Source organism: Cyrtonyx montezumae, unplaced genomic scaffold (genome assembly GCF_038088225.1).
Source record: "Cyrtonyx montezumae isolate F1298 unplaced genomic scaffold, pur_monq_1.0 scaffold_25, whole genome shotgun sequence".
Classification (NCBI taxonomy): domain Eukaryota; kingdom Metazoa; phylum Chordata; class Aves; order Galliformes; family Odontophoridae; genus Cyrtonyx; species Cyrtonyx montezumae.
Genome location: NW_027071992.1, coordinates 15,976,862 through 16,000,925, shown reverse-complemented (window position 1 = coordinate 16,000,925; position 24,064 = coordinate 15,976,862). Strand labels below are relative to the sequence as shown.

Sequence of the window (24,064 nt, the reverse complement as noted above, 5' to 3'; positions counted from 1 at the left end):
GGAAAGTCATTTCATTTTTTATTTTTCTGTTTAGGTCAACCTCTGGGCTGTGCCAAGGATGACAAGTTTCTTTTGACTGTAGGGGAAATCATACTGTGCTGGCAGTCTTTGGTTCCTAGCAGGGGTTTGAAGATGAAAGGCTTTGAGACCCTGCTGGGGTTTTGGGGCAGCAGAAGGATTTAGAGGGGGATTCAGGTCCTTGGAGCAACATGCTGTCAAAACACTCTGCATATACTTTGACATTCTCTCATCATTTTGCAAAGCTGTTCTGGCATTGCCCTTACAGTCCCAAACTGTCTGGGGAGCTTTAAGCTCTGTCCCTCCTGTTGCTGGCATGAAGATTTTGTCCTTCTTCTGGTTAGTTCAGCTTGAATTTTACTTCTGTTCACTCAAATAATTCACAGAATAGAGAACATACTGATAGAGAAAAAATAGTTAGGAATAGAGTTTAATAAGAAGATGGGATGAGACTGTTGTGATCAGGCACAGGGCTCAGTCAGACAAGTATGCCAACCAGCTGTGTGCTGGTGGCTACACAGTTAACCAGGGACCACTGGCCTTGCAAAATGCCACTCCCCAAGAGTGGGAATATACCTGAAACACTACCAGTGAAAATTCTCGTATGCAGGTCTGCCCACCTGTGGTGTTCTCTAGTGAGGAGGGTGAGATTTTCCATGGTATCAAAGCATTTTCCACAAAAGCTGGACAGCAAGCTGCCCTTTGTGTGTTTATTGTATATATTGCATGAGCTCATGGATCTGTGTATGCACTGAGCTGGAATTAACAGTGATTAATGGGAGGATTTCTCCATCCTTTACTTTAAGTGATCTTTACTTAATACAGGATACATTAAAGCTCTGCAGGCAAATATAAGGGGTTGCTGATACGTGATCAAACATGGCTGTATTACTGAAGCTAATGAATTCTTATCAAGTGAGATGGGGGTTGGGTCATGTGTGTGCTTTTAGTTCATTCCATCAAGAAACAGACTGAATAAGTTGAGGAAGCTAAGACTAACTGCTTTCATAGACAATCACCTTGCCACTGAGCTAAATCAGACACAAACACAGAAGTTAGTTTATCCCAGATGTGAATAGCACCTTGCTGAACTTAATGTAGATTTGTTGCCTTAATTCAAGCGCCCTTATCATTAGGTGGTGGTATGAGGAGCGTCAATTTACCCTGTATTCAAGGTGCAGAGACTCAAGCTTTTCTGTAACAAAAGGTCTGAAGGACTTGTAACCCGTAGGATACACATTTATTTGTTTATCTTTTCAACAGAGTGATGATATAACCAAGATCTCCAGGACAGCCAAAATAATGGAGTGGATGGTGAATGGGAACATATTTGATGACATTTTACAAGGTACAGCCCTACTGTGAGATGCTGTTTGCTCTCAAAACAGGATTCCTGCAGATGAATGGCCATAACTGTAGCAAGAATCACAACGTCCTCTGGGAAAGCTGGCTGTTAGTAAAAGAAGGAGGCAAAAGATGCCAAGGCAGTTGTTAGCAGTGGAAGATTGGAGCACAGTGCCTTTGTGTGAAAACTGGTTTGCTGTCTTACGGTGTGCTGATGTCTCCAATGCTGAATGTTAGGCAGATAGAGCTAAAATGAGCAGGACTAGCAACCTGCTGACTCACACAAGGCAAACAGGACAGCAAGCTGCAGTCATTCAAAAGACACACGTGTCAGCCCTTCTCTGTGCAGGCGGGGCCAGCAGGTCTGGTAAGCATTATCTTTCCTCAGTCAGTAGTTCCCTCCTGGATGCAGGTCCTAGTGACAAAGCAGCCAGTGTAGAGCAAGCCTCTCCTAATCACAGAATCAGAGGAGTTGGAAGGAACTTCTGGAGATGACTGAGTACAACTCCCCTACTAAAGCAGGTTCTTCACAATAGGTTACAGTAGGAAAGTGTCCAGGTGTGTTTTGAGCATCTCCAGAGAAGGAGACTCCCCAGCCTTTCTGAGCAGCTTGTGCCAGTGCTGTCACCCTCGCAGGGAAGGTGTTCCAACCGAACATCCTGTGTTCCAGCTTCTACCTGTTGCCCCTTGTCCTGTCACTGGATACCACCAAAAAAGCCTGACCCCATCCACTTGGCTTTCAGCTGTTCCTCTTAAGGCAGGTGCTTCAGAGCCTCAATCATTTTTGTGGCCATTTCTGCCCTCCTGCTGGACTACAGGTCCCAGCCACAGGGACATATGTAGAACTGATGCTGTTTTGCAAGGGTTGTCTTCTTTGCTCAGCTCCCTCTTGAAAGTCTGCATCTACCTCTGAGAATGACTTGAGGCCACTCCTTGCTCTCTCTGCTTTCTCAGTCGTTCTTTGGCTCTTTTCAGACCACCAGCATTTTGTGTGGGGACTTGGTGCTTGGTAAAGCAGGACTTCAATGTTGTTTTGGAGACTTATAGACTGAGACAGTTTTGATACTAACAATTGCATTGTATTGAGGCAGTGAGAATGACATATTCTTTTAAAGCTTATCTGGTACTCCACCATGGTTATGTGCTTCAGACTTTTTCCATGAGACATACTCCATGATTTTTGGTTTTAGATTTTAAATATTTTGAGGATCCCTCCGATGAATACAGGGACAACAAGGGAACTCTCCTCCCACTCTGGAAGTTCCAGTATGACAAAACCAAGAGCCTTACAGTTACTGCCATCTCCTGGTAAGTCTCCTTAATGCAAACTTGCTCTCAGTTTTGCAGCCCAGTGGAGTTAATTGTCATACCACATTACAAGGTGGTGCTGGTTTCTGTGGAAACACTTTTTTTGAGTAATTTCAGTCATCTTCTTTGACAGCATTAAGCTTGACACATTCAGCCTGAGGTGAAGACACAGCAGGTGTGGGACAATGCTAGGGCAAAGTGAGTGCAGTGAACAGAGCAAATAAGTGTCCTTTCTTGGGAAAGCTGAGATAGATGGGACATATCTTGGGATAATATGCTGTAAGAATCAATCCTGAAAAGCCCAAGGAAGGAAAAGAGGCGGTGCCTTTTTGACAAGTATTAACTTGTGTTAATATGTAAAGCAGCAGAAAGGGAAATGCAAACATTGCATGTGCTGGTTCCGTTATCACCATGTGCTGTGAGATGCTGAAGCACTCACACCTGGCCTTTATTCAGGACAGTGGCACATGTTTCAGGCACTCCTGAGACAGCAGTGGGATTTGTCTGTAGGGTTCTTACACACTTCAGTTTAGCAGCCATTTGACCCACTATCCGCAAACTATCAGTCATACTTTCAAATCACCTCATGGTCTCTACCATGAAAAAAACTGCTCATCAACCTGAATGAATCCTTTACTTTTCAGTGTACTTGATCCTCCACAGAACTGGCAATGGCTTGCTCATGCAGTTGTGCGAGACTTACACAGCTCTTGTCCTGTGCTCTCCTACCTCCTCTTGTTGATGGAGCAGTGTGATACATCTCTGTCTTGCCAAGCAGGATCTCTAGAGAGACAGAGAAGGACTGCTATCTTGCTTTCTTTGGAGCCATTGCAGTATTTATACTTTAATAGAATACTGAGGAGGATGCTGTGTGAGAATTACAAAATAATACTAAAATGAAATGTGAAATTGGGAAAAAAGGCATCTTTTATATGTTATTTGTGTTGCTGTTTTTCCTGCCTCCAGGAAATTATAACAGAAGGGTGGCCCAAAACCTGGAAGAATGATCCCAAAATGCTTTACATAATGAGCTTTTCTAATAAACTTCTGTTCTCACATTGCTATCAGTGATGGTGCTTCTAGTGGACAGAACAGGAGCAAGAGCACTAGGATGCCTAGGTGATGATCAAGTGAAAAAAGGAGAAATATTTCTATTTTATCAATTCAGAATAGTAGGGGAAACACTTATTAGGTTAAGTTTCACATCCATTCATTTTGTGAGTTTATGGACAGCAACAATACTGAACTATGTCTTATGTAAACCCTACAGTGACTGTTCACACACAGCAGAAGTTGTAACAGTAGATGTTTTTCACATCAGTGGACTTTGGAAGGTATAACAGCTATTTAGTCAGTATGCTTTCACAAAACTGATCACTAATTGAATCAGAAGAGAATTTCCTTTCCTGAGCTGTGGTAACGAATTTTTGAACTGTTTCTTAAATCATCCATCATTATTTAGTGACAGTGAAAGCATTATTCTTTGGTGTCTTTATTCTGGCTTCTGGAAGATGGAAGCCAACACATTCCTGCCTTTTTCCTTTCCTCAAAGACCTCATCTTTAAAAGTAAATGTTACATAATCACTAAGTACATAAGCCAAGAACTGCTGGAAATTGGCATCATATGTGGGTGTATGCCCTTTTTATCCCTTTCATCTACTGCTGTGCTCATCAGATGTTATATTTATTTTATGCATGTTGAGTTCAGAAGAATTACTTGTACATGAACTTTACTACTGCATATATTGAAAGGGGTCTAGCCCTCACTCTGTACCTGGTCCTGTGAGAATGGACTACAATATTAAAATATGAAACACTGCATTTCTGTAGAATTATGTAGTTAATTATGAATGCATGCTTATATGAATTTTCTCATTACAGGAATCCAAAGTACAAGGACCTATTTGCAGCAGGGTATGGCTCTTGTAAGTAACAAATACAAAAGTGACATTGGCAGATTTAAAATATTAAACTGGTGCACTGAGCTTAATTCATATCACAGCGTGGGGCACAGACTACATCCTGTAGCAAGGGCTCTTGCTACTTAATTTCATATATGTAAACTGAGATTTAATTCAAGATAGGGATTATATCTCTACATTCCATGATCTGAGCATTCAGAAATGCATAGTTATAGTCAGTGTTAGCTGGGAGTTTTGGCTTACTATGGTGCTGACCCTCCCTTTGGTCAAGGACTTGCCTTGAGAAGCACCACTTAATCCCTTTAATCTCATCTGGTGGACTGTGACTGGGATTCCTCTGTCCTTGCCCTTCTAACTGCTTAAGACCAGATCTGTTCTGCTTCACCAGAAGCTAATCATGAGAGACATCTCTAAGTATAAACTCATTGTCCTCTTGTTGGGGAGCATCCTCCAGAGATGTCTGAAAAGGTGAGCTCTCTATTAGCACATGCCAGGCCTGAATTCTGAGCAAATGCACTTTTCCTGCCATACTGTCTGGGATTAGATATGCAATTATTATGAGCCGCTATGGACAGCTGGTTCGGAGGTTCCTGTGTCAGTCCATTACAATTTCCACCTGATGTTACTGCCCCCACATTCAGGGAACGGAAAAGAATTCCAACAGGCTGATATTTTCTCAGAATTTTCATGCTGTTTGTGTGCCTTGCAACTACCTGTCTTACACCATTCACTCTGAAATAAAGTAGAAAATAACATTACAAAGGCAGCAGAGCTTTCTCCTTGCTTCCAGGAAAGGATAGGAATGGTACATGTAATCTGTGAGAAAGACTGGGTGTGTTGACCTAGTCTGTCTCCCCATTGATTCTAGCAGAAGAGCTGTGCTTCTTTTCTAAGTGTTAGTATTTACCTTCTGAAGTAAAAGCTGATTCCACAATGGAACACAAATAGTCCTTCATCTTGCTTAAAATGAAAATCAGCCATGGGGCTACAGGTAAACAGTGTTTGAGAACTGTAAATAGCAGGATTACTCACAGAATGTATTACCCCAAGCACTTCAACCCTGGGAGTTCTTCGTGGATGACAGAGCATGGAGGTCAAGGAGCCAGAGACAGGGCCTTGGCTTTTCCACCTGCCACTTCAGTTGCTCTATATCTACTTGCAAACCACAGACATTCTTTTCTGCCAGTGTTCTTTGGAATGAAAACTTCACAGTCTGTTGTTAGGATTCTGTATTAACAAAGCAAATCAGTTAGTGTTTATTTTTAGGGAACACCTATTTTGAATGTATGCAGAAGGATTTCAATTGTGATAAAATGACTAATAAAATTAACTGTTGGGAAATTTAGCCATGTGGCATAAAAAGCTCGGCACTGAGCTGAAGGAAAATATTTGTTATTCAGGAAAGAAATCTTGAGATCATTGTAGGTGTTTCTTTTCAAACTTTTACTAGTGCTCTACACTAGTAAAAAAGGCAAAACAAAAACTGATGGGAATTATTAAAAATAAAACAAAACTTCTGGATACAGTAGAAGAAAAACAGAAAACTGCATATGAAGCAGTAGTAAAAACAATAGTAGAAAACTAAAATAAGAACAAGACAAGACCCATGATATACCAACATCCCAATTACTGCATGCAGTCCTGTTTGTGAACTCTGAAGAAGGATGTGCTCCCAGTATGGCTATGGGAAGATGGGAACGTGTTCAGAAAATGGTAGCAGGAATGAGCAGAGGTATATAACAATATCTGTATCAGCCAGCATAAACAGACCAGTGCTCTTACAACAGGACAAGGGAGAGGGGGTTTGATATGAGTCTACAGAACCCTGAGCAGCAAAAGGGAATAAGGGTCAAATATACATTACTGCCTGAATTCAAAGATGAGGGAGACTATATGAAATTCTTATACTGCTGGACTAATACAAATTTAAAATAGAATAATATGATACTTAACAAAGCTGTGGAACTTTTCTTCCCATCCTCTGTGCTCTGGAGAACAAAGATATACATGGGTTCAAAAGATCAATTCACAGAGGGGCAGTTTGCTCCTGGCCATTGCCAAGGACAAGTCCTCTGATTCAGTAAGTTCATAATTGCAAGTTGCAAGAAGCTGAAAATGAATCACTTTTGCTGTGATTCTTGTGCCCTTTGATCAGTTACCACTCAGTGCTCTTGGAGGGAAGACACCTAGCTATGGGGGCCTTCAGTGTGGTCCCAAATACTCATTCTCATGTATTTCTCTGTACTCGGACAGTAAAACCAGATGGGTTGTCTTAATTTGTTCCAGTAAAGATTACGTTCTGTGTACAGTATTCTAGCATTTCATTTTTCTTTTAAAATGACTTATTATTTTCTCTTGAACTTCGCTCCATCTGAGCCCAGGAAACATTCTTTAGTTTGTTGAGAGACCTGAATTAGCCTGACAACTTCCTTAATCCAGCAGGAATTCTGAAAAACAGATTAGGATCAGTCTTTGCAAAACAGCATGGCAAGAAGTGCTCAGGATATTCCTCACCTTGTCCAGCAGACTGAAATCTTACTGTGCTCACAGCCCCTATGCTCAGAATGCAGGAGTTAGGCAAGGCTTTCCCACTGCTCTGCCACCCAGCTGCAGAAGTGGAGATGAATCCTGGCTAGAAGAAATAGTCCTGCTGTCACATAGGGACTGGGCTGGAGCCACAGATGGAACTCAGATCTTTGGGTCTGTGGTGAGCATAATTACATCGCCCCTCTTTTGTGCAGCATGCATTTGGCAGTGCTGCCAGGATACAAGCAACACGTTTGTCCTGTTGCCCAGAGTATATTTTTGAAACAAAAGATCCCTTGTTTTCTGTGGGTCCATTTCACCCCATCATGGTGAGTTCTTTACAAATTGGGCCCTAGCTCCTCTCCTGCTTTTGTATCCTATTACTGGAGGTTTCATCCGTTTGGATGAGGTTTCTGATGCTAATAGCATTTCATTGGCATGTGACAGTCCCCTCTGAACAAGGAAATACTGCCACTGCAATTTGCAATCCAGGATCTTTGCTGCTTGGCTAGAATTGTTATTCCCATCAGGAAGAGCTGTCTTCTTAGTTTCCACATAAGTGAGATTGCTGGATTTCTGGCTAGGCTGTCAGCCTGCAGCACAGGTTTCAGAGGGCTGTGGTGGGTGTTGGGCTTGTGCTCTCCCTCGTTCATGGGAGCACAACAAGCCCAGGCCTTAGGGATCATCTGAACTCACGTTCTGAAAGCAGGCATGCTGCTGACAACATTCAGAGGTGGCTTTTGATGTGCAACTCTCACCTGCACGTGAGAAGAGAAGGAAAAAACAGTGTCTGCCTGGCTAATGTACTTCCTCTTAATCTTTCTTTGCACACTGTGGGTGTAACTTGCAAGTTACAAGGATGTGTGAGGAGCACAGGCTCACCCCCAGAACACTGGAAACCTGAAGAACCTGGTAGAGGTTTCTAATCTTCAGTTCTTCATATGAAAGGATTCTGTTTGTTGGGTCTAGTGTGGGCACAACTGGACCATGTAGAAGTGCCTGTACTGCTCTAGCTGTCCTCTGTAAATTCATGAGGAGTGGTACTAACATGGAGTCCTGCTGGTGTGACTGCATCTAAAGTAAAAGTTGTTATGCCTTTGTGACTGAGCTAAATTGGTGTAAAATCCTGGCAAGAGCTTTCACAGGGAATAACTGTTTAGTAATAGACACACTTGAGAATTTGTGATGCTGAGGAATTATGACTGAACACTGAGACAACACACCAGCTCTTACTGTGCTCTTCTAGGACATAGTAGCACAGGAAGAAGGGGCATACCAAGTCATGTATTTTTCACTTTCTCAAATGCACTGTCCAATGAACACAGGCATCATTCATTTACTGCTCACACAGACTGAAATTGTGGTGTAGACCATGCAGTAGGGATACTCCCCATTAGGGCATACTGTTGTTTGTTAGAGAGAATAGGGAGAAGGAAAACAAACTAGATGTCTTAAATAACAAGGTGCTGCAGCTTCACTTGTGCTGTTTGCAGGCATTGCTTACTTGTCTGTAGGTTTCATCCCTCAGCAGATCTACCAGTTCAGCTGTACCAGTTCATCCTCAGCACTCCTTGAGCACTTACCACTGAAGGATGAAGTACAGCTCTTCAAGAAGCTGGCTGCTTGGTGACACTGAGAAACTTTTCTTCTAGGAGGCATAGCAAAGAAAGATGGGAAGATAAAAAGGAAATGAGACTGCATGGTCAAGGAGTATGCTTCTCTTGCCTTGGAGACAGTTTTCCTCTGTGAGTGTAAACTTCAGAAACAATTTCACCCACAATTGGTGATTCTATTATTTGTACAATCTGGACTTCTGATTGGAACTAAGAATGAAGAAAATGTTTGGTAACAAAATGTATTTACTTCTGGAAGTTAAAAACCATCCTGCAAGGGATGGAGAGAGAGAGACTGTTCTGATGTATGCCATTTTTTCCCCCTTTATTGTGCAAGAGGCCTGGATCCCCTCTAGAAAAGGTGCTGTGGAAAAAAGTAGTTAGTACAGAACTCCCAACCCATTGTTCTCTCCAAAGATTTCATGACGATTAAAATACCTACATGTTGCAAATCAATTAGATTTATACAGAGCCTTCCAAGCCCAAGAAGTTTCTTTTAGGTCAAATACTTTGTTCCCTGGCAACTTCTAAATACTTATTTGAGAGGCATATATCAGAAATAGGGGAGATCAAGGTACCCTATTTCCAAGTTCTTCCAATGGAAGGAAATTCATTAGGCATCTTCTACCCAGGTGGTTTCAAACTGCAGCTCTTACCTCATGATCATGAGAGTAAACCTTGAACTCTTGGCAATGTGAGCTAGGGCAGATATTCTCTGACACTGAGTACAGGCCCATGCCCTGTCCTGCCAGCCACCTTCTCTTGAGTTGTGGACTGTCTGTTGATTAAGACGAACTTGCAGAAAATGCAGATCTGATAGCTGGGTTAGGTATCAAAAGAGCAGTCTTGCCTGATCCCAGTAGAAGATCAATCATAACTGAAACACAAGCTGAGGTCATAATTCTCCTAAGGCAAGGCAAGCCTGAGACGGTTTTGAGCATATAACATTCTTGAGTAAAGAAAGAAAGCAATGGACTGCAGAACAGGATCCTGTCCTGCCTTCATATGCTGTCTGGAGGATTTATCTTAAAGGCTGGATCAAAGCTTGCCTTGTACAATCGCACTCAGTTTCCATGTCAAAACTCCATCTGATCGTGAGTCTTTCATCCACTCACCCTCAACCTCCCACATGCTTCCTGAGTGCAAACACCATAGTCAGACATAACAACCAAGTTTCTCTCAGGTGTTCTTCATACAAAAGCACAGATTCACCTCCCCTGATGGTCCTCACAGTTCTAGACCAAGCCATTCCATAGTCACAGCTTGTGGCAATGGTAATGGCTGTCAACAATGACTGGCATCAGTCTTCTAGTTTTTGATTTCCAAATTGTAGCTTTCTGTCCTCGGTGTAATCTTTATTCACAAAAGGACACTTACAGTGGTGCTCATTCAACTAAGGGGATCAGAGCATACTGTAAAAGTAGCTGATTTTTTTCATCATTTTTGTACCAGGAGAAGGTTTACATCATCACAGGGATTACAATAAAAATACCAAGCAATGCAGGACCAGAAATGATGCCCATAAATCTGCAACAGAAAACATTTCTCCATTTTTATTTACAGCTCTGCTTTAGGCCCTGACAGTGAACCAGGTTTTAATATATCTAGTATGTGCTCTGCTAATTCCATATCATATGAGATTACATGTTATGATGTACTTAACAGAATGCCAAGGGAATATGCAGATATATTCTTGTCAGCTCTGTTACCTCATCAGTTCCCAGTTAATCACCAGTTACTTCACCAGGGATGGCAGCTTTGACAAGACATTTATCCTCTCCATAGGTCTGGGTACCTCAGTAATAGAGGAGGCAATTTAGCAGGGGGACTGGGATCCTCACTTTGAAAGAATCTTACTGCATTTAGGTAACATCTGTGTTCATTAATTAATTTTAACTACATATAATATTACAATGCTTTACCTTGAGATCTAATTAGATTGAAATGTAGATAAAAATTGAAGTTTTCTCCAAGGTCTCAGAGAATTATGGTATCAAAGTATCAAAAACTTAGGAAGCCCAGCTCCCTGAAGTTCTCAGATACATTAGGAAGTCACAGAAAAATCACAGAAAATGGGACTGAAAAATGTTTCAGAAAGTTATTAGCCCATTTAAGTACAAGGTAGGACTTTAATAAATTATAACAATTTTAACTAATAATTAGTCCTTGTTAGATGTGAGGTTAACAGAATGATTAACACCAAATGGTATTATAGCCAAGATATTTTATAGATGGTATAGTTAAACATTACTGTGATGGCAAAGAGACAATTGAAATAAAGAGAAAATGCTCTCCTGTGTCCTAGGCTTGCAGTAGAATCCTCCAAAAGAGCCATCTCCAACCAGAGATCCTTCCCCAGTGGTGGTCAGCCCTTAAATGGGGTCTGGGAGAGGTGGAGCCAGACTCCACCCCTTCTGATCACACAGGTGCATTGCCTTCACCTGTGCTCCTGCAGCTGACCTGGTGCTCGCCTCAGGTGATCAGTCAGCGGTTCAAGCTGTGATTCAGCAGTTCCCATACAGTCCTCAAACTCACTGAGGATTAAGCTTAGTCCCACTTAGCGTGCAGTGTAATTGCTAGTAAGGCTGAAAGCAATCCATGTGACAAGGACAGAAGCATATGTAGGAGAAGCAGAATTCCACAAGACTGAAAGCTCAACTTGACAATTCAGGCTGTGGGTTTGAGGGCAGGCTGTGCAAGAAGTTGTACTAGGTGCTCATTTTTCTCTCTGCTGTGGCACAAAGGCGGTGATGCAGCTTGTGGAAGATAGCCTGGACTGGATTTACATAACTAGCAGCTATTAAACTTGATAGATGCTGATGAATGGCCAAAGAGCTTTAAGTAAAAGCACTAAGAGGATTGAAAGGTGCTAAGGAATTCAGATCTCTGAACCTGTTTGTGGAAAGTCTCTTTCAGATGGCTTTTGGGATGTATGTATTTAAACTGTACTCTCAATACAGACACAGAAGGTTGCTCTGAGTGGAGTTCTCTACTAAATTTTCTGTAAGCTACATGACTTTATTTTTGTATTGATAATACTGACACTGAAAACATTGTCAGAGAGGGAAAAAGCATTTTGGATTTATCACATGAAATTCCTTGTCTTATGTAAGGCCGTGTGCATGTGATTTGCACTGGAGTTGGGTCCCCGGTCGTGAGACAGCAGCTGTGCTGGGCTGGGACAGCAGGCAGCTTTGGCCTTGTGAGACCCCCCAGTGAAAGTGCTGCAGTAATCTAAGCACAATATCACAAAGGCTCATTGGGATTCATGTGGCCCACAGCTGCTTCCACACACTTCAAAGGGAGACTGATACTTTTAATTTGGATCAGTTTGCTATTTGGGCTATATTTATGTAAAGCACTAAAATGACATAACAAATCTCAGCTTTGAGAAAATGTCTCCATGTCAATTCAAATGCTTGTGCTCAGCACTGATCTAAAGTTGCTGAAGTTAAACATAACTTCAGTGTTCAAAAACCCAGGAAAACCACTCTGTCTTTTTGTAGCAGTTTTGACAGCTTTGTTGTGCCAACATGGTGACTGAGCATTTCATTTTAGCTGTGAATGTGTTGCTTATTGACAGTGGGTATTTGTACTCTGAGTTGAAAGACTCGTCACTATTCACAAATGCTGATGATGCCAGTTATTAATGGTGGTTAGTTTATTAGTGATATATTAGGACTTACTTGAGAAAGAAAAATGAGGCAATCAGAATTAAAACGTAATTGTAGCTTAGTTGTCAGTCATTTTAATTGGTTACATTTGTTGTAGGCAAACATAAGCCTCACTAAATCATATGCCAAATTGGTACTGCAAAGGAGTATTATAATGCAGAAAGCACGTACATAAGCAAAGAGAAAAAGTATGTGAGTCCTCTTTGTGAATCACTGAAGAACATTTTTATGGACACTCAGTACACCCACAATCAAAAAGAACTCTGGAGAATATGGGTCTGCTCTTTGTAATTCATGAGTGTAGTGTGCTGTGAGACATCTTCATAGCTGCAAGGAGCTCTTCCATGACCACACTGTATTGATTAAAAGAGGCTGAAGAAGAAGAAAAAAAAAAAGGGGGGGGGGAGGGGCTGGGTAAAAAATAATGCACAGCATTTATATGCCTCTGAAGCAAACACAACAAAAGAAATTAGGCCAGGCAGCATTTGGCCAAGCAGAGCTTGCCATCATTTTAGTGCCTCTTGAGCAACCAACCCAAACACTCCACCATAACCAGACAGCAGTGTGCTGTTAACCCCATCTGGGTGCACTGCCAGCTCAAGTGGTGGCAAAGAAGTTCATGCCTTTTCAGATATTGCCTAACACTGTCCTGTGAATGGCGAAGAATATGCTGCTTTGCTTTCCATTTCAATAAAGGAATTTTAGAACAGCTTTCAAGATTGCAAAAAATTTAGCAATTTTTTGGGGTCTATTCATGACTCCATTTTCAGTCAACTTAAGTATGTTATTGCAAATTTCCAAATGGAATCAGATAACTGCAATCAGATGTTCAACTCAAAAATCCGGTCATGTCTCTCTACTGGACTTTTATAAGCCTTAACTTACCAGGAAGAATTCCTCTCACTTCACAATCACAACTTATGCATGTCATCACTTTTTGGCATTACATGAAGTACAGGAGGAAGATTTCATCAAAAATCTCCAACACCTTGAGACCTCACTAAGAATAGCAACCACTGCTGTCAAACCAGACCAAGCCATTAGTTCCATAAAAACAGGCTCAAATATCCCACTCATTTTATGGTTTTGTTGCTTTCTTTTTTATGTTTTAATTAAAAATATATTAAAAATGTAAATGTTTTGTTAACTGTACCTAGTTACCTATTTTTTTCCTATTGTGTCCAGTTCTGGAAAATGAGGAAAGGCTGAGAAACCTGGGTCTGTTTAGCCTTGAATAAAGAAGTCTCAGAGGGGATCTGATCCACGTCTTTAAATATCTAAGGAGCGGGAGGCAAAGGGATGAGTCTGGACTCTTCTCAGCAGTGTGTGGTGATAGGATGAGAGGAAATTGCCACAAACTGAAGCATAGGAAGTTCTGCACAAATGTGTGTGGGAACTCCTTCCCAGCGCAGTGACAGAGCAGTGGCACAGCTGCACAGAGAGGTGGTGGAGTCTCCTTCTCTGGAGACGTTCCAGACCCGCCTGGACGCCTACCTGTGCAACCTGGGCTAGGGAGCTGCTTTGGCAGGGGGTTGGACTGCATGATCTCTTGAGGTCCCTTCCAGCCCCTACAGTTCTGTGATTCTGTGATCTACATATACATTTTATGAGGGCAGCTCCAAAAATAGTGCCTCTAATTTTATTCTCTTGGTCCACGATGTCTGAGGCACATGAGGGTTAACCCTCCCCACTCTCCATGTTCTATTCCATTTTGTTGCAGTGTAACAGATGGCAGCAGAGGGGCAGAGTTACAAAGTATTGTCTGACATAGAAGTACATACAAGGAAAAGGTATGGGAACTGAACCTACGAGGAAAAAATATCACCCACTGATGTTCACTGGTGCTTGCTGAATGATTTTGGAGACAGATCAGTGTTTGTGAGCACAGTGAGGCAGTGGGTGGTGTGTTTCAGCAGTGACAGTGGCGACAGTGGGTCACCTCTTGTGGTATAGATTTTTATTAGCACTGCATGCAGGCTCTTGTTCTTGCTAGCAAAAATGCTGAGATAATGGTGATGATTATGTTGAAAAACAGTGTTTCGGAACTGAGAATTTGCTCTATCAAACATTGCTACTGTGCTCATTATGTATCTGTTGTAGTTCCCACTGAAACAGATAGGAGTCGTTACTTTCAGAGCGACTTTCATGCATACAGCCCAGGACCAGACCTTTTCACTTGGTGTGGCCCAATGAAATAGGCCTTATGCTAATCTCTGTTTTCATCCACAAGGAAGAATTAAGCAGAAAATCACTGCTAATATTTTGTTGAGACAAATGTCTGAGAGGTGATGAGAAATGGAATAGTCAGTGAAGATACAGAGTGATTAAAATCTCTTTCTGTGTGAGTACAAAAAATCAGTCTGTTTTGTGGTGTCCAAGCATAGGTGTGAAGGCATAATCCATATGAAGACAGCCCTACACTGAGGAGCTGTGATATTTTAGAATAGTGACCTTTGTCACAGAAGGAAGGATTTTGCAAAGGAAGTCTGAGTTTCAAAGATCTTTTTATGACTTGGTGCTGAAGTGAGCCCCCCTTCAAAGGTGTTCTCGCTTCTGGTTTTGACATGCCAGGGAGAAGGATGACAAAATAGAAAGCGCTCAAAAAAGAGTGAAGGAATCATCTAAGGAGGACTGACTTGGGAAAAGAAGTCAAGGAGCTCGGTTTGTTCAGCTTGTCAAAGGAGAGTTTATTAGGCAGCTGGATCCTGGTCTGTTAATTCCTATATTGTGCAGACAGATCATGTAACAAAGGGCTCTTTAATGTCCCAGACAAATGGTGTAACAAGATCAAAGAGAAACTGAAGCTCTGTGAATTTAGGCCAGAGAAAGTGTGGGTTTTTAGAGCAGATGGGTAATTGAGAACAATTAGTTTTGTCACAATGAATTCTCAATCTCTGGAAATTTTTAATTGTGTCCATTTTAAAGGGTTAATATTTGTCTCCAAGTTTTGCTCTGTGGCAGTATTTTTTTTAATTTTTTATTTAAAACAAGAATTAATGTAGAAGAAAGTTCTTAATGTATTTGTTCCTCAGGAGCCTGATTTATTCCCTCTTCTGGCCTTTTCAGAGGCTGATATCAGCAGTGTCTCATGTCAGAGACCTTGAAGTTCACTGGAAAAAAAGCTGTATCCTCCTCCATGGTCTGGAGGTCTTTGAAAATCCTCCCTGATGGAACTGGTATTGGAAACTTGAGCCATCATGCATCCTGTTTATCGAGATAACTAATTATGGTCAATTTTGCATAATTACACTGAAAATTACAACACTTTTAAATCTGTTCTCTAAATACCAAATATCTCTTACCACGCATACACGCTCTGAGAGTGTAAAATTGACAGTATCTATTATACTGTCAACTCTGTTAGTAAATATAACGTACTAAATACAATATATTAAGTGAATCATATGAAAAGATTAATTTCAGTTGCTGTCTTAATTACTTGTAGTTTAAATACTCTGAGATTTTTCCTATTTTTTTTCTTGTCATAACCTTTTGTTTCATTGAATTTTCAGTTAAATCATAACGTAGTCTTTTGCTGTGGTGTTTTGCTAAGCATTAAATAATAAAGGGCTCTGTTGAAATGTTTGGGGAAAATGACATTTTAAGAGATTTTTTAAAGCCTGAGGATCAAAGGAACTGCTCAGCCATCCTGTTGTGTCTCTGGTGCATTGCAGGCCATTAACTTCCATCCACTTACCTGTCTGTCTAGCCCAGTTATTTTAATTAATGCATTTTGGTCCACAGGAGATGAAACATTTGTATGCCTCAGAGTGTTACTTGGTTGATAAAGACAGTCTGACTCTTTCCTTTTTTTAGCTTTGTCTCTGAAAACAGCTACATTTAAGTCACTGTGGGAGTGATTTTGTAGCACTGCATAACTGAAACTGGGTTAAGATGGTTTAATTGTCTTTGCCACTGGTATTAATTGAGGTTAGTTAACGTGATGCTCTCATAACAAAAATCAGCTTACAAAACTGTCTTCCCTTCTATACTGAGAGTATACTGTATACTTCTATACTGTCATTTGGCAAGAGATTATCAACAGATGATAAGGACAAGCAAAACAGCTCTGTACACTCTTAAATGTGTCATTTTATGCTGCACGTATATTAAAGATTCCTTTTCTGAAATATAGATGTTCTTATGCTTAGGATCTATAAGACAAAAAGTATTCATAGCTTGACTTTTCCATAGCAAGAGTCCTAGAATCAGATCTATTACTCACACTCCATTCTAAGCAACAAAGAAACTGCCAGCTCCCTGGACACTAGTGGCTTTGGTGGTCTGGACCACCCTCAGCAGCATCACTGTTTGAGGGCTGCCAAGGCTGTTACCTAGATGGATATTGGCTCCCCATTCCTTAGGGGACATCCCATGATTCCTGTACCCAACCCTGGCACATACTCCGTTCCCACAGTAACTCACATTTGGATAGTTAAATGGCAAAGTAAAAACTAAATAAATCAAAACCTCATGTAACTCAGCCAAAATGTTTTTACTTATGCCAGATACCTAGCTTACTTACTAACCTTTTAATTTGGAGTACTTGTTTTTATTCTTGCTTCATTTTGCCTTGCCAAAATCTTCTTGTGAGCCACAAAGCAAATTTCTTAATCTATTTATTGTTCTATCAGAGAGAAAATAGTAGCAAAAGTATGAAGATCCAATCTTAATTTAATTCTTTGCATTTGGACTTTGTTGTGGAGGTTCACAAATGTGTAAATGCACAAAGGATGGAAATTTTGTAAAATACTGTGACATATATTGTGTCACTTTCTTTAGAGGAATTCCATTGGCTCCATACAAGAGAAGACTAAATGAATTGCTTTGTTCAGCTTCCATACTGCTCCCTAAGTGTCTCACCAATGATAAATGCCAAGGAGGCCAAGGAGCCAGTGCAGACACATATAGTCACATATTTAAGGGAGAGTTTGGAATGCTGTAGGTTTGCTGTGGTTGTCTGCCAGGAAATGGCCCTGGATCCAACAACCTGAGATTTCTCCATTTCTTCCTTCTCAGACACAGCTGTAGTTGTGAAATCAGCCACATGGATAAGGGGAAATCAATCAGATTTATTTAGTGCTTGGTATGCATGGTTTACTGTGGTTAATCAGCTCAAAAAATTCCAAGTCTTTGATAAGAAGATAGAGGCATTGTTAATCTTCTCATGGCTATAGGAAGCATATTTTGTAGTTAAGTGTAAGCATTGAAAAATTCCACAACCACACAAATCATTTGTACAGAATTCCATTATGATTTTTTTCATGTTAACCATTGCTGTCTTAGATGTGATCAGGCAATGTGCATTCTTCAAGTGCATTCAAAGTCTCTCATGCTAAGGAGTCACTTTAATGCTGAATCCTTGTGTGGAGTCTGTAGTTCTGCAAGCACATCTCTTGGGGCAAAAGAGTAGGATTATCTGTGTGGGTTTCTTTTTTTTTAAGCGATAGAAAACATCCCTGTTTCAGTCCTGTGCTGTGGAAGGTACTAGAGAAATTCCTAATGAGCACTCCACTGTATGTCTGAGATGCAGTGGATGTAACAGCTTGAAATAAATTTGATGCTTTTCAGCTATAATGTTTAAGTACCCTTGAACATGCTACTCCAATCAGTTTGTTGTGTCAGACTACATTGTGACAATACTTTCATGTCAGAGCACTGAGATGAAATCATCTATCTCCTGTCCCACTCAAACTGAAAAAAAATAAATCACAGACAGTGAGGTCTGCAGAGCTTGTGGTCAGCCTTCTGTACAGGCAACGTTAGCAGTGGCATAACTGTAACTGGGACAAGGCTGCCCAAATGGACAGGTCAGTAACCAAGGTGCCACTTTTATTGCTTGCTTTCTGGATCTCATCAATGTGCTGAGTGCTGTAGAAGAATCTGTTCAGAGAATGTGGGTTATGCAGCACTGCTGTATGTATCAGCACGAGCAGCATGCATGTTAATAAACTCTGTTTATAATAGTGACGTTATAGGGCAGTGACGTTATAGGGCAGAATACTCTCAGATTTAAAATATATCAAAAAGTAAACAAAAATTCCGCTGTTTAACTTTGTGTTTTTATCTGCCCCTTGATGCATGCCACAGGCACCTGGTAGAGCAAGACTGTATCTGTAAACACTGTTTTTACAAACCACCATAGAGGAAAAGGTCTGTTTTAAGTAGTAATTTGACAAGCATAATAACTAATAGTTGTCTCTTTTAAAAGTTGTCCTTAAAGCTATAAGGACAATAAAATGTCTTTTTATTTGATAAAAACAATGTATTTTAAACCATTCTGAGTACAGTGTACGAATTTATGAAGTCTTCAGTGAAAAGCTGTTTGACATATGAAACTGGGAAGAAAGGAAGGGCTACAAGTGGAAAAAGCAATACTAATAAGCATTGGGAATTTATCTTTCATGGAATAAGGAAAATTTCTTTGTCAGTCAGGAAATTTTACCCTGAGGGTGATACAGTATTGCCAAGTCTGATTATTCAGAGGTCACAAAGCAGGCTCTCAAAAATCTCTCAGGAGATTATTACAAATGATAAGACTTGACCTCGTTTTATTTTCCTCCTTTGATTTCAGGGTAGAATTATGTTTGGTGTTGTAAAACCTTCCTTTATTGGTATGAAGGCTGGCTAAGTATATTTCATTCTGAAACAAAGTGGAACTTGTGTTTAAATAATGAGGCTCAGGCTTGGGAAAAAATCTGCTGCTACCACAGCATTTGTGATACAGCAGAAGCTGGCAGCTCTATTGTAGCTTCTGTCTGTAAGATGCCCATTGTGAACATAGAGAGAGTGGTTCCCAAGTTAATGGACTTTTGACAAGAGCTCCATTTGCTTCATGGCTGTGCAGATCTGATGAATTACAACTTTTGCCATTTTGTGTGTTTTGTGTGGCTGACTTGCAGCTCGACTCTCATTCTTGGAATGCAATTAAGACATCACTGGTAAGTTGTGGGTCTGATCCATCTTTGCTAGTTTGGTACTCCTTGCAGTTCATTTTTGCTTTCTTTGATGTTATGCTTTTTATCTGTTAGTGATTGGATTGCTGCTATGGCTGAACTGTGATTAAAAATCATTTTCTGAACATTTTCTGAATTTGGCTTCCCACTGAGAAGGAAGAATTGTTTTACAAAGGAATGTTTCAGCTTTATTTTCAGATCTGCAAAAAGGTTTTCAAGAGTTCAAGCCAGACCTCAGGCTCCACTGGGATCTTCCATACTTTAAAGGCATCACAGCTTAGCTTCTTCCTATATTCCTGTTGTACTGCAGAATCTCTGATAGCTTGTAGTTCTTCCAGACTTCACAGCATGCCCTGAAAATTGCAATTTCCTTTTCTTATTTGAAACAAATTCTTATCATTTCTGGCATATGGTATTACAGCTGACAGCCTGTAGTCCCAGCCTGCATACTAAGACTGTAATGCTGTTTCTTGAGTTCCAGTACAGTGTATAAATGTCTTCAGGTGAACTCTCGAAGTAGGCACCGCAGAAATCTCAGTTAATTTACAAATGACAGTCAGATGGGGCCATGTTCTGTGTTGACCACCAGCTGATTCACAAGTCATTGTCTTCCCAATATGAACTGTATTATTTCCTGAATCCTCAGCTTTCTCCAAGCCTCTCTGGGTGGCATTTGAACTATTCATCATGTATTAAAGTGTATTTACATACCTGCAGATTTAGTTAAAGTAGGGGAAAAAAAGTCATATCCAGCTGAAGTGGAAAAGAAAATTGTTGTCAGTTTGGGTAAACATCTTCAGAGCAGGAAATCTGAATATTGCGTATAATGACCGAGATAACTGGGCAACAAAAGCTGACTGTGAGTAGGGGTGATTACCACACCTTACCAGTAATTTCTGCAGTCATCACATTCCCTGCTTTGTTCAATATGAAGTATCTAAAATACTGCTAAGCTGTATGCTGCTTTCATGATCGGGCTTACCAGCCTCTCTGGCTATATTTAAAATGTGTTTATTTAAACATCAGTTTCAGCCTACGCTCTTCACTGGAAAGGTACTTGATCATGTCTTCCTTCTGCATTAAAGCATATTTCTTTGTAGGAAAAAATGGTAAATTAGCACATTGGTCTGATTTTAATCTTTGCCTATTGCAGTGTTAGTTTCAACAAAAGCACAATAGTGATATACAGTAGACTGGAATGAGCCTCTAGAAATCATTTACTCGGGGTCAGGACATGCTTAATTCTGCCTAATAGCTTACAACAGATGTGTGGCGTTTCATACATCCATGTCTTAATGTTCAAGAAGATGGTAGCTGTCTCCACTTAAGCATCCTGTCCCAGCAGCATCAGATTCACTTGCTGGAGAAAAAGCCTTCGAGACCTGACACTCGTTGCCATGTGGGTTGGTTTTTCTCCAAACCTGAAATTCAGAAGTAGAAGGCCAGAGCTTGAGCTGGAAACTATGGGGAGGATTTCCTGCTTCAGACTGATGGAAGGGCATCAACACGTCCTTCTGGACATGTCTCCTTGTGGCAACAGAAACCCTTTTCTTCCTTGTGCAGATGTGTATGCTGAAGGTCTTGAAGTTCTTCACAGACTGTGTCCTATTCCTTCTCTTTGGAGAGAACATCCTGCAAGGGGACATCTCTCCAAAACAGGTTTCTGCTGCATGAAGGCATACACAGAGTCATGCTTGTGTTAATGACCAACAATATACTTTGCTGGGAACCTTTCAAAGACCACTTTAGTGCCAAATTGCTGCCCTGAGCTTTGTCCCCTTTTCCAATGGGCAAAGAGGGGCTGAGGCTGTGTACAAACATTTTGAGGATGCTCCCATGTTTTCCTTTTTGTGTGTTGTTTAAAGGCAGAGCAGATCTTAACACTCTGTGTCTACACGGGCTGCTGTCTATCAGCTGTTCATGGTCTGGATCTATGGATCTGCTGGCTTTCTAAGACCAGAGACACTGGTGAAGTTCTTTCAGAACACTGAAAGGATTTGGTGTTGTACCACATATGTTAATGTTGTCTGCCATAATGTTGTCTGTCTCTCTGTATTATAAATATCCTTATTGGATAGTGGAGCAGCATTAATCTGTACATGTTTTCATGCCAAATTTGCTTGCCTTTTCTAATCAAATATTTACAAACAATCTCAACACGCTGTCTGGCATCAGGAGGCAGCTCTCTGAATGAAACCATTAATTTTCAAGCTGCTCAGCATTGGCTGATTAGATGCTTTGTGGAGAAAGAATTGATATAAAAGCACAGAAATGAAATCAGCACTACTCCTGCCAAGCACTGTAGCTCTTGCTTCATGTTGCTTTCATTCAGCAACTGGTTTTATTCATTTATCTGAAGGGATAGTGAGTGAATCTTACTAGAGAATGGCACAGGCTGTGAAGCAGCACTCAGGAGCATGCCAGTGTGGCTTCTTCACTGTTTTCTTTCTGCACCTCTGCTCCCAACACCAGAGGTCAGCTTTCTGCTGTTTGTTTGAAGCACTTCCTGCTCCAGCTGTGACATCTAGCCATTACAAAATATAAACAAACAAACAAGATCTCAACCTCCTCCAGGCTGAACATTACTTGTGAGAAAGGTTGAAATAGGAGTAGCTATGGGCTGGGTAACCTGCGCTGCACTTCTCCTAGCAGTGCATATTTCTACTTTTATTTGCCTTTCAGCCTTGTGCTGCAGTTATCCATTTTTGTTCAGGCTTACTTCAGAGCTGGTGGATCTGAGGGTTTCTCCATGGTGCCCCGGGGTTTCAGAGGGATCTGAAGGATTCTAAAAAGACAGGATCTCTGCCTGTTTTTTTAGATGCTTAAGTGGTCTGTATTGCTCTGATACCTCAGTTCCTTTCTGCCTTGATGGCCTATGTTTTCTCAAATGAGGTTGGGCAACCCTGCCTACATTCTTACTGAGGAAAATGCCAAGGCTCACACAGAAGACAACATCTATCCAGAGCTGCATTCATCTCAGAACCCGTAGGGTGGTCCTGGAAACAAGAGGCTCTATTCCAGTAATTCCAATTGAGGGAGAAGTGTCTCTGGAGTTTTGATTTTCAGAGAGGTTATTCAACGCTGAGTGCTGCTTCTCAGAGATAGTACCCCATTACCATGTTTGCATTTTGGAGGGCTGCTAACTAGTCCAAACCATCTTCTGCTCCTGCAAAGAGCAGAAAACTCAGCGAGTCAGCTGTCTGTCCTTTCTGGCTTATGTCTAGTCCATGAGCTGTCACAAGACAGCTTTGAAGACTAAAGGCTACAAGAATTCTTTAGGTTTCATTTAAGAACTTCGAATTATGTAGATTGAGTGTTATACGCATGTGATATCACGGTCAGTTCTCTGAGGTGACAACACCATTTAAAATGAGTGCTTTCATGCAGATCAGCAAGCACAGGGGCACAGAGTTAGAACAAAGAGGGGTAAAAAGAGATAATAGAGGGAAATAGATGACCAGCCAATATTTAGATTGTGTTGGGTCTGTCATGAAACTGGACTTGAAAATGTTCTTCTGTGTTGATGTACACTCTGAAAAAACAAAACAAAACAAAAAAAACCTATGAGGCAGCTGCACATCCTCTGGCACAGGACGTGGAATGCTTTCACCGACCAGAGAACAGCAGGAGGGAGGAGGGACCACTTCAGCATAGGACTTTCTGAAATGTTGTGTCCAGCTATGAACAGTTCGGTCTTCAGTATGGATACCCAAAAAGAACTTCAGAGGAGAGCCACAGCGTGACTTGGGTTTGGAAACAAGCTTACAATTAAATACTTACACATCTCTACTTAGCTTAGTTACTAAAGAGTAAGCTAACTAAATAGTAATTTTCTTATTATCCATTAGTTACTTGAAGGGAAAGGAAGGAGTTATCTTACAGAGCAGAACACTTTTTGTCCTGCTTTACCATCTAGGATGGAATCTAGCAAATGGAATTCAGAGATCTCAGAAAACTGGAAATAAGTTGATTTTTAATAGTGGAATTAATTAAGCATAGGAGCATATACTGAATTATTTCATCACAATGATCTCTTCTGGCCTTACAGTTTACGAATCTGCATAGGGCTCATATCATCATTAATTCTAGTGATATGTAAGTTACTTTGTAAGCTCCTGAGTTTAGATAGCTTGTCATTATTTGTAGGGCAGAATGGTACAAAGAAATTGCATAGGGCTCCATTAAAGGCTTTTTCTTCTGAGAATTTTCTGTCTTTTTTTCTGGAGATGAAAGGTGATCATTTTTCAACAGTGGGGACCAGTGAAAACCTGAAGGAAATCCATCTAATATAATGTTTTCACTGGAGTTGAAATTTGTGAGACATTGAAACTGTTCTTCACTTACCTTTTGGTTTTGTCACTCCACAACAAAAATACATGTTGTTCAGTATAACATCTCTCCCTACTGATCTGCAGCTTTGGGAATGAAGTCATAGTTTTTGTTTTAACTTCATGCTTTACAGTGTTCGGCAGGCTGCTAAACCAATAGAATATACCCAGGAATATCTGGATTTTACCCTCCACTGACTCGTATCATAGGCCACCATATGCAATGATTCCATCAGGAGCACTTAAAAACTGTTCATTAAATATTAGTACAGATCAAATTCTGAGGTTTTAGAAACTTCTAGCACCAGAATAGTGTAAAAATCACTGTTAGTTGTTGTTGTTTTTCTGTTTTAACGAATACCACATGTTCTCAG

The 24,064-nt window shown here is 40.7% G+C and overlaps 1 protein-coding gene across 1 annotated transcript in view; it reads left to right on the top strand.

Moving 5' to 3' along the window:
• DNAI1 (dynein axonemal intermediate chain 1) overlaps positions 1-24,064 on the top strand; it is a 103,712-nt gene that overhangs the window by 23,498 nt on the left and 56,150 nt on the right. Inside the window, exons 9-11 of the mRNA XM_065740122.1 lie at positions 1,282-1,366; positions 2,553-2,670; positions 4,553-4,596. Of these exons, the coding sequence (XP_065596194.1) occupies positions 1,282-1,366; positions 2,553-2,670; positions 4,553-4,596 (247 nt within the window). The remainder of the gene's footprint in view (positions 1-1,281; positions 1,367-2,552; positions 2,671-4,552; positions 4,597-24,064) is intronic.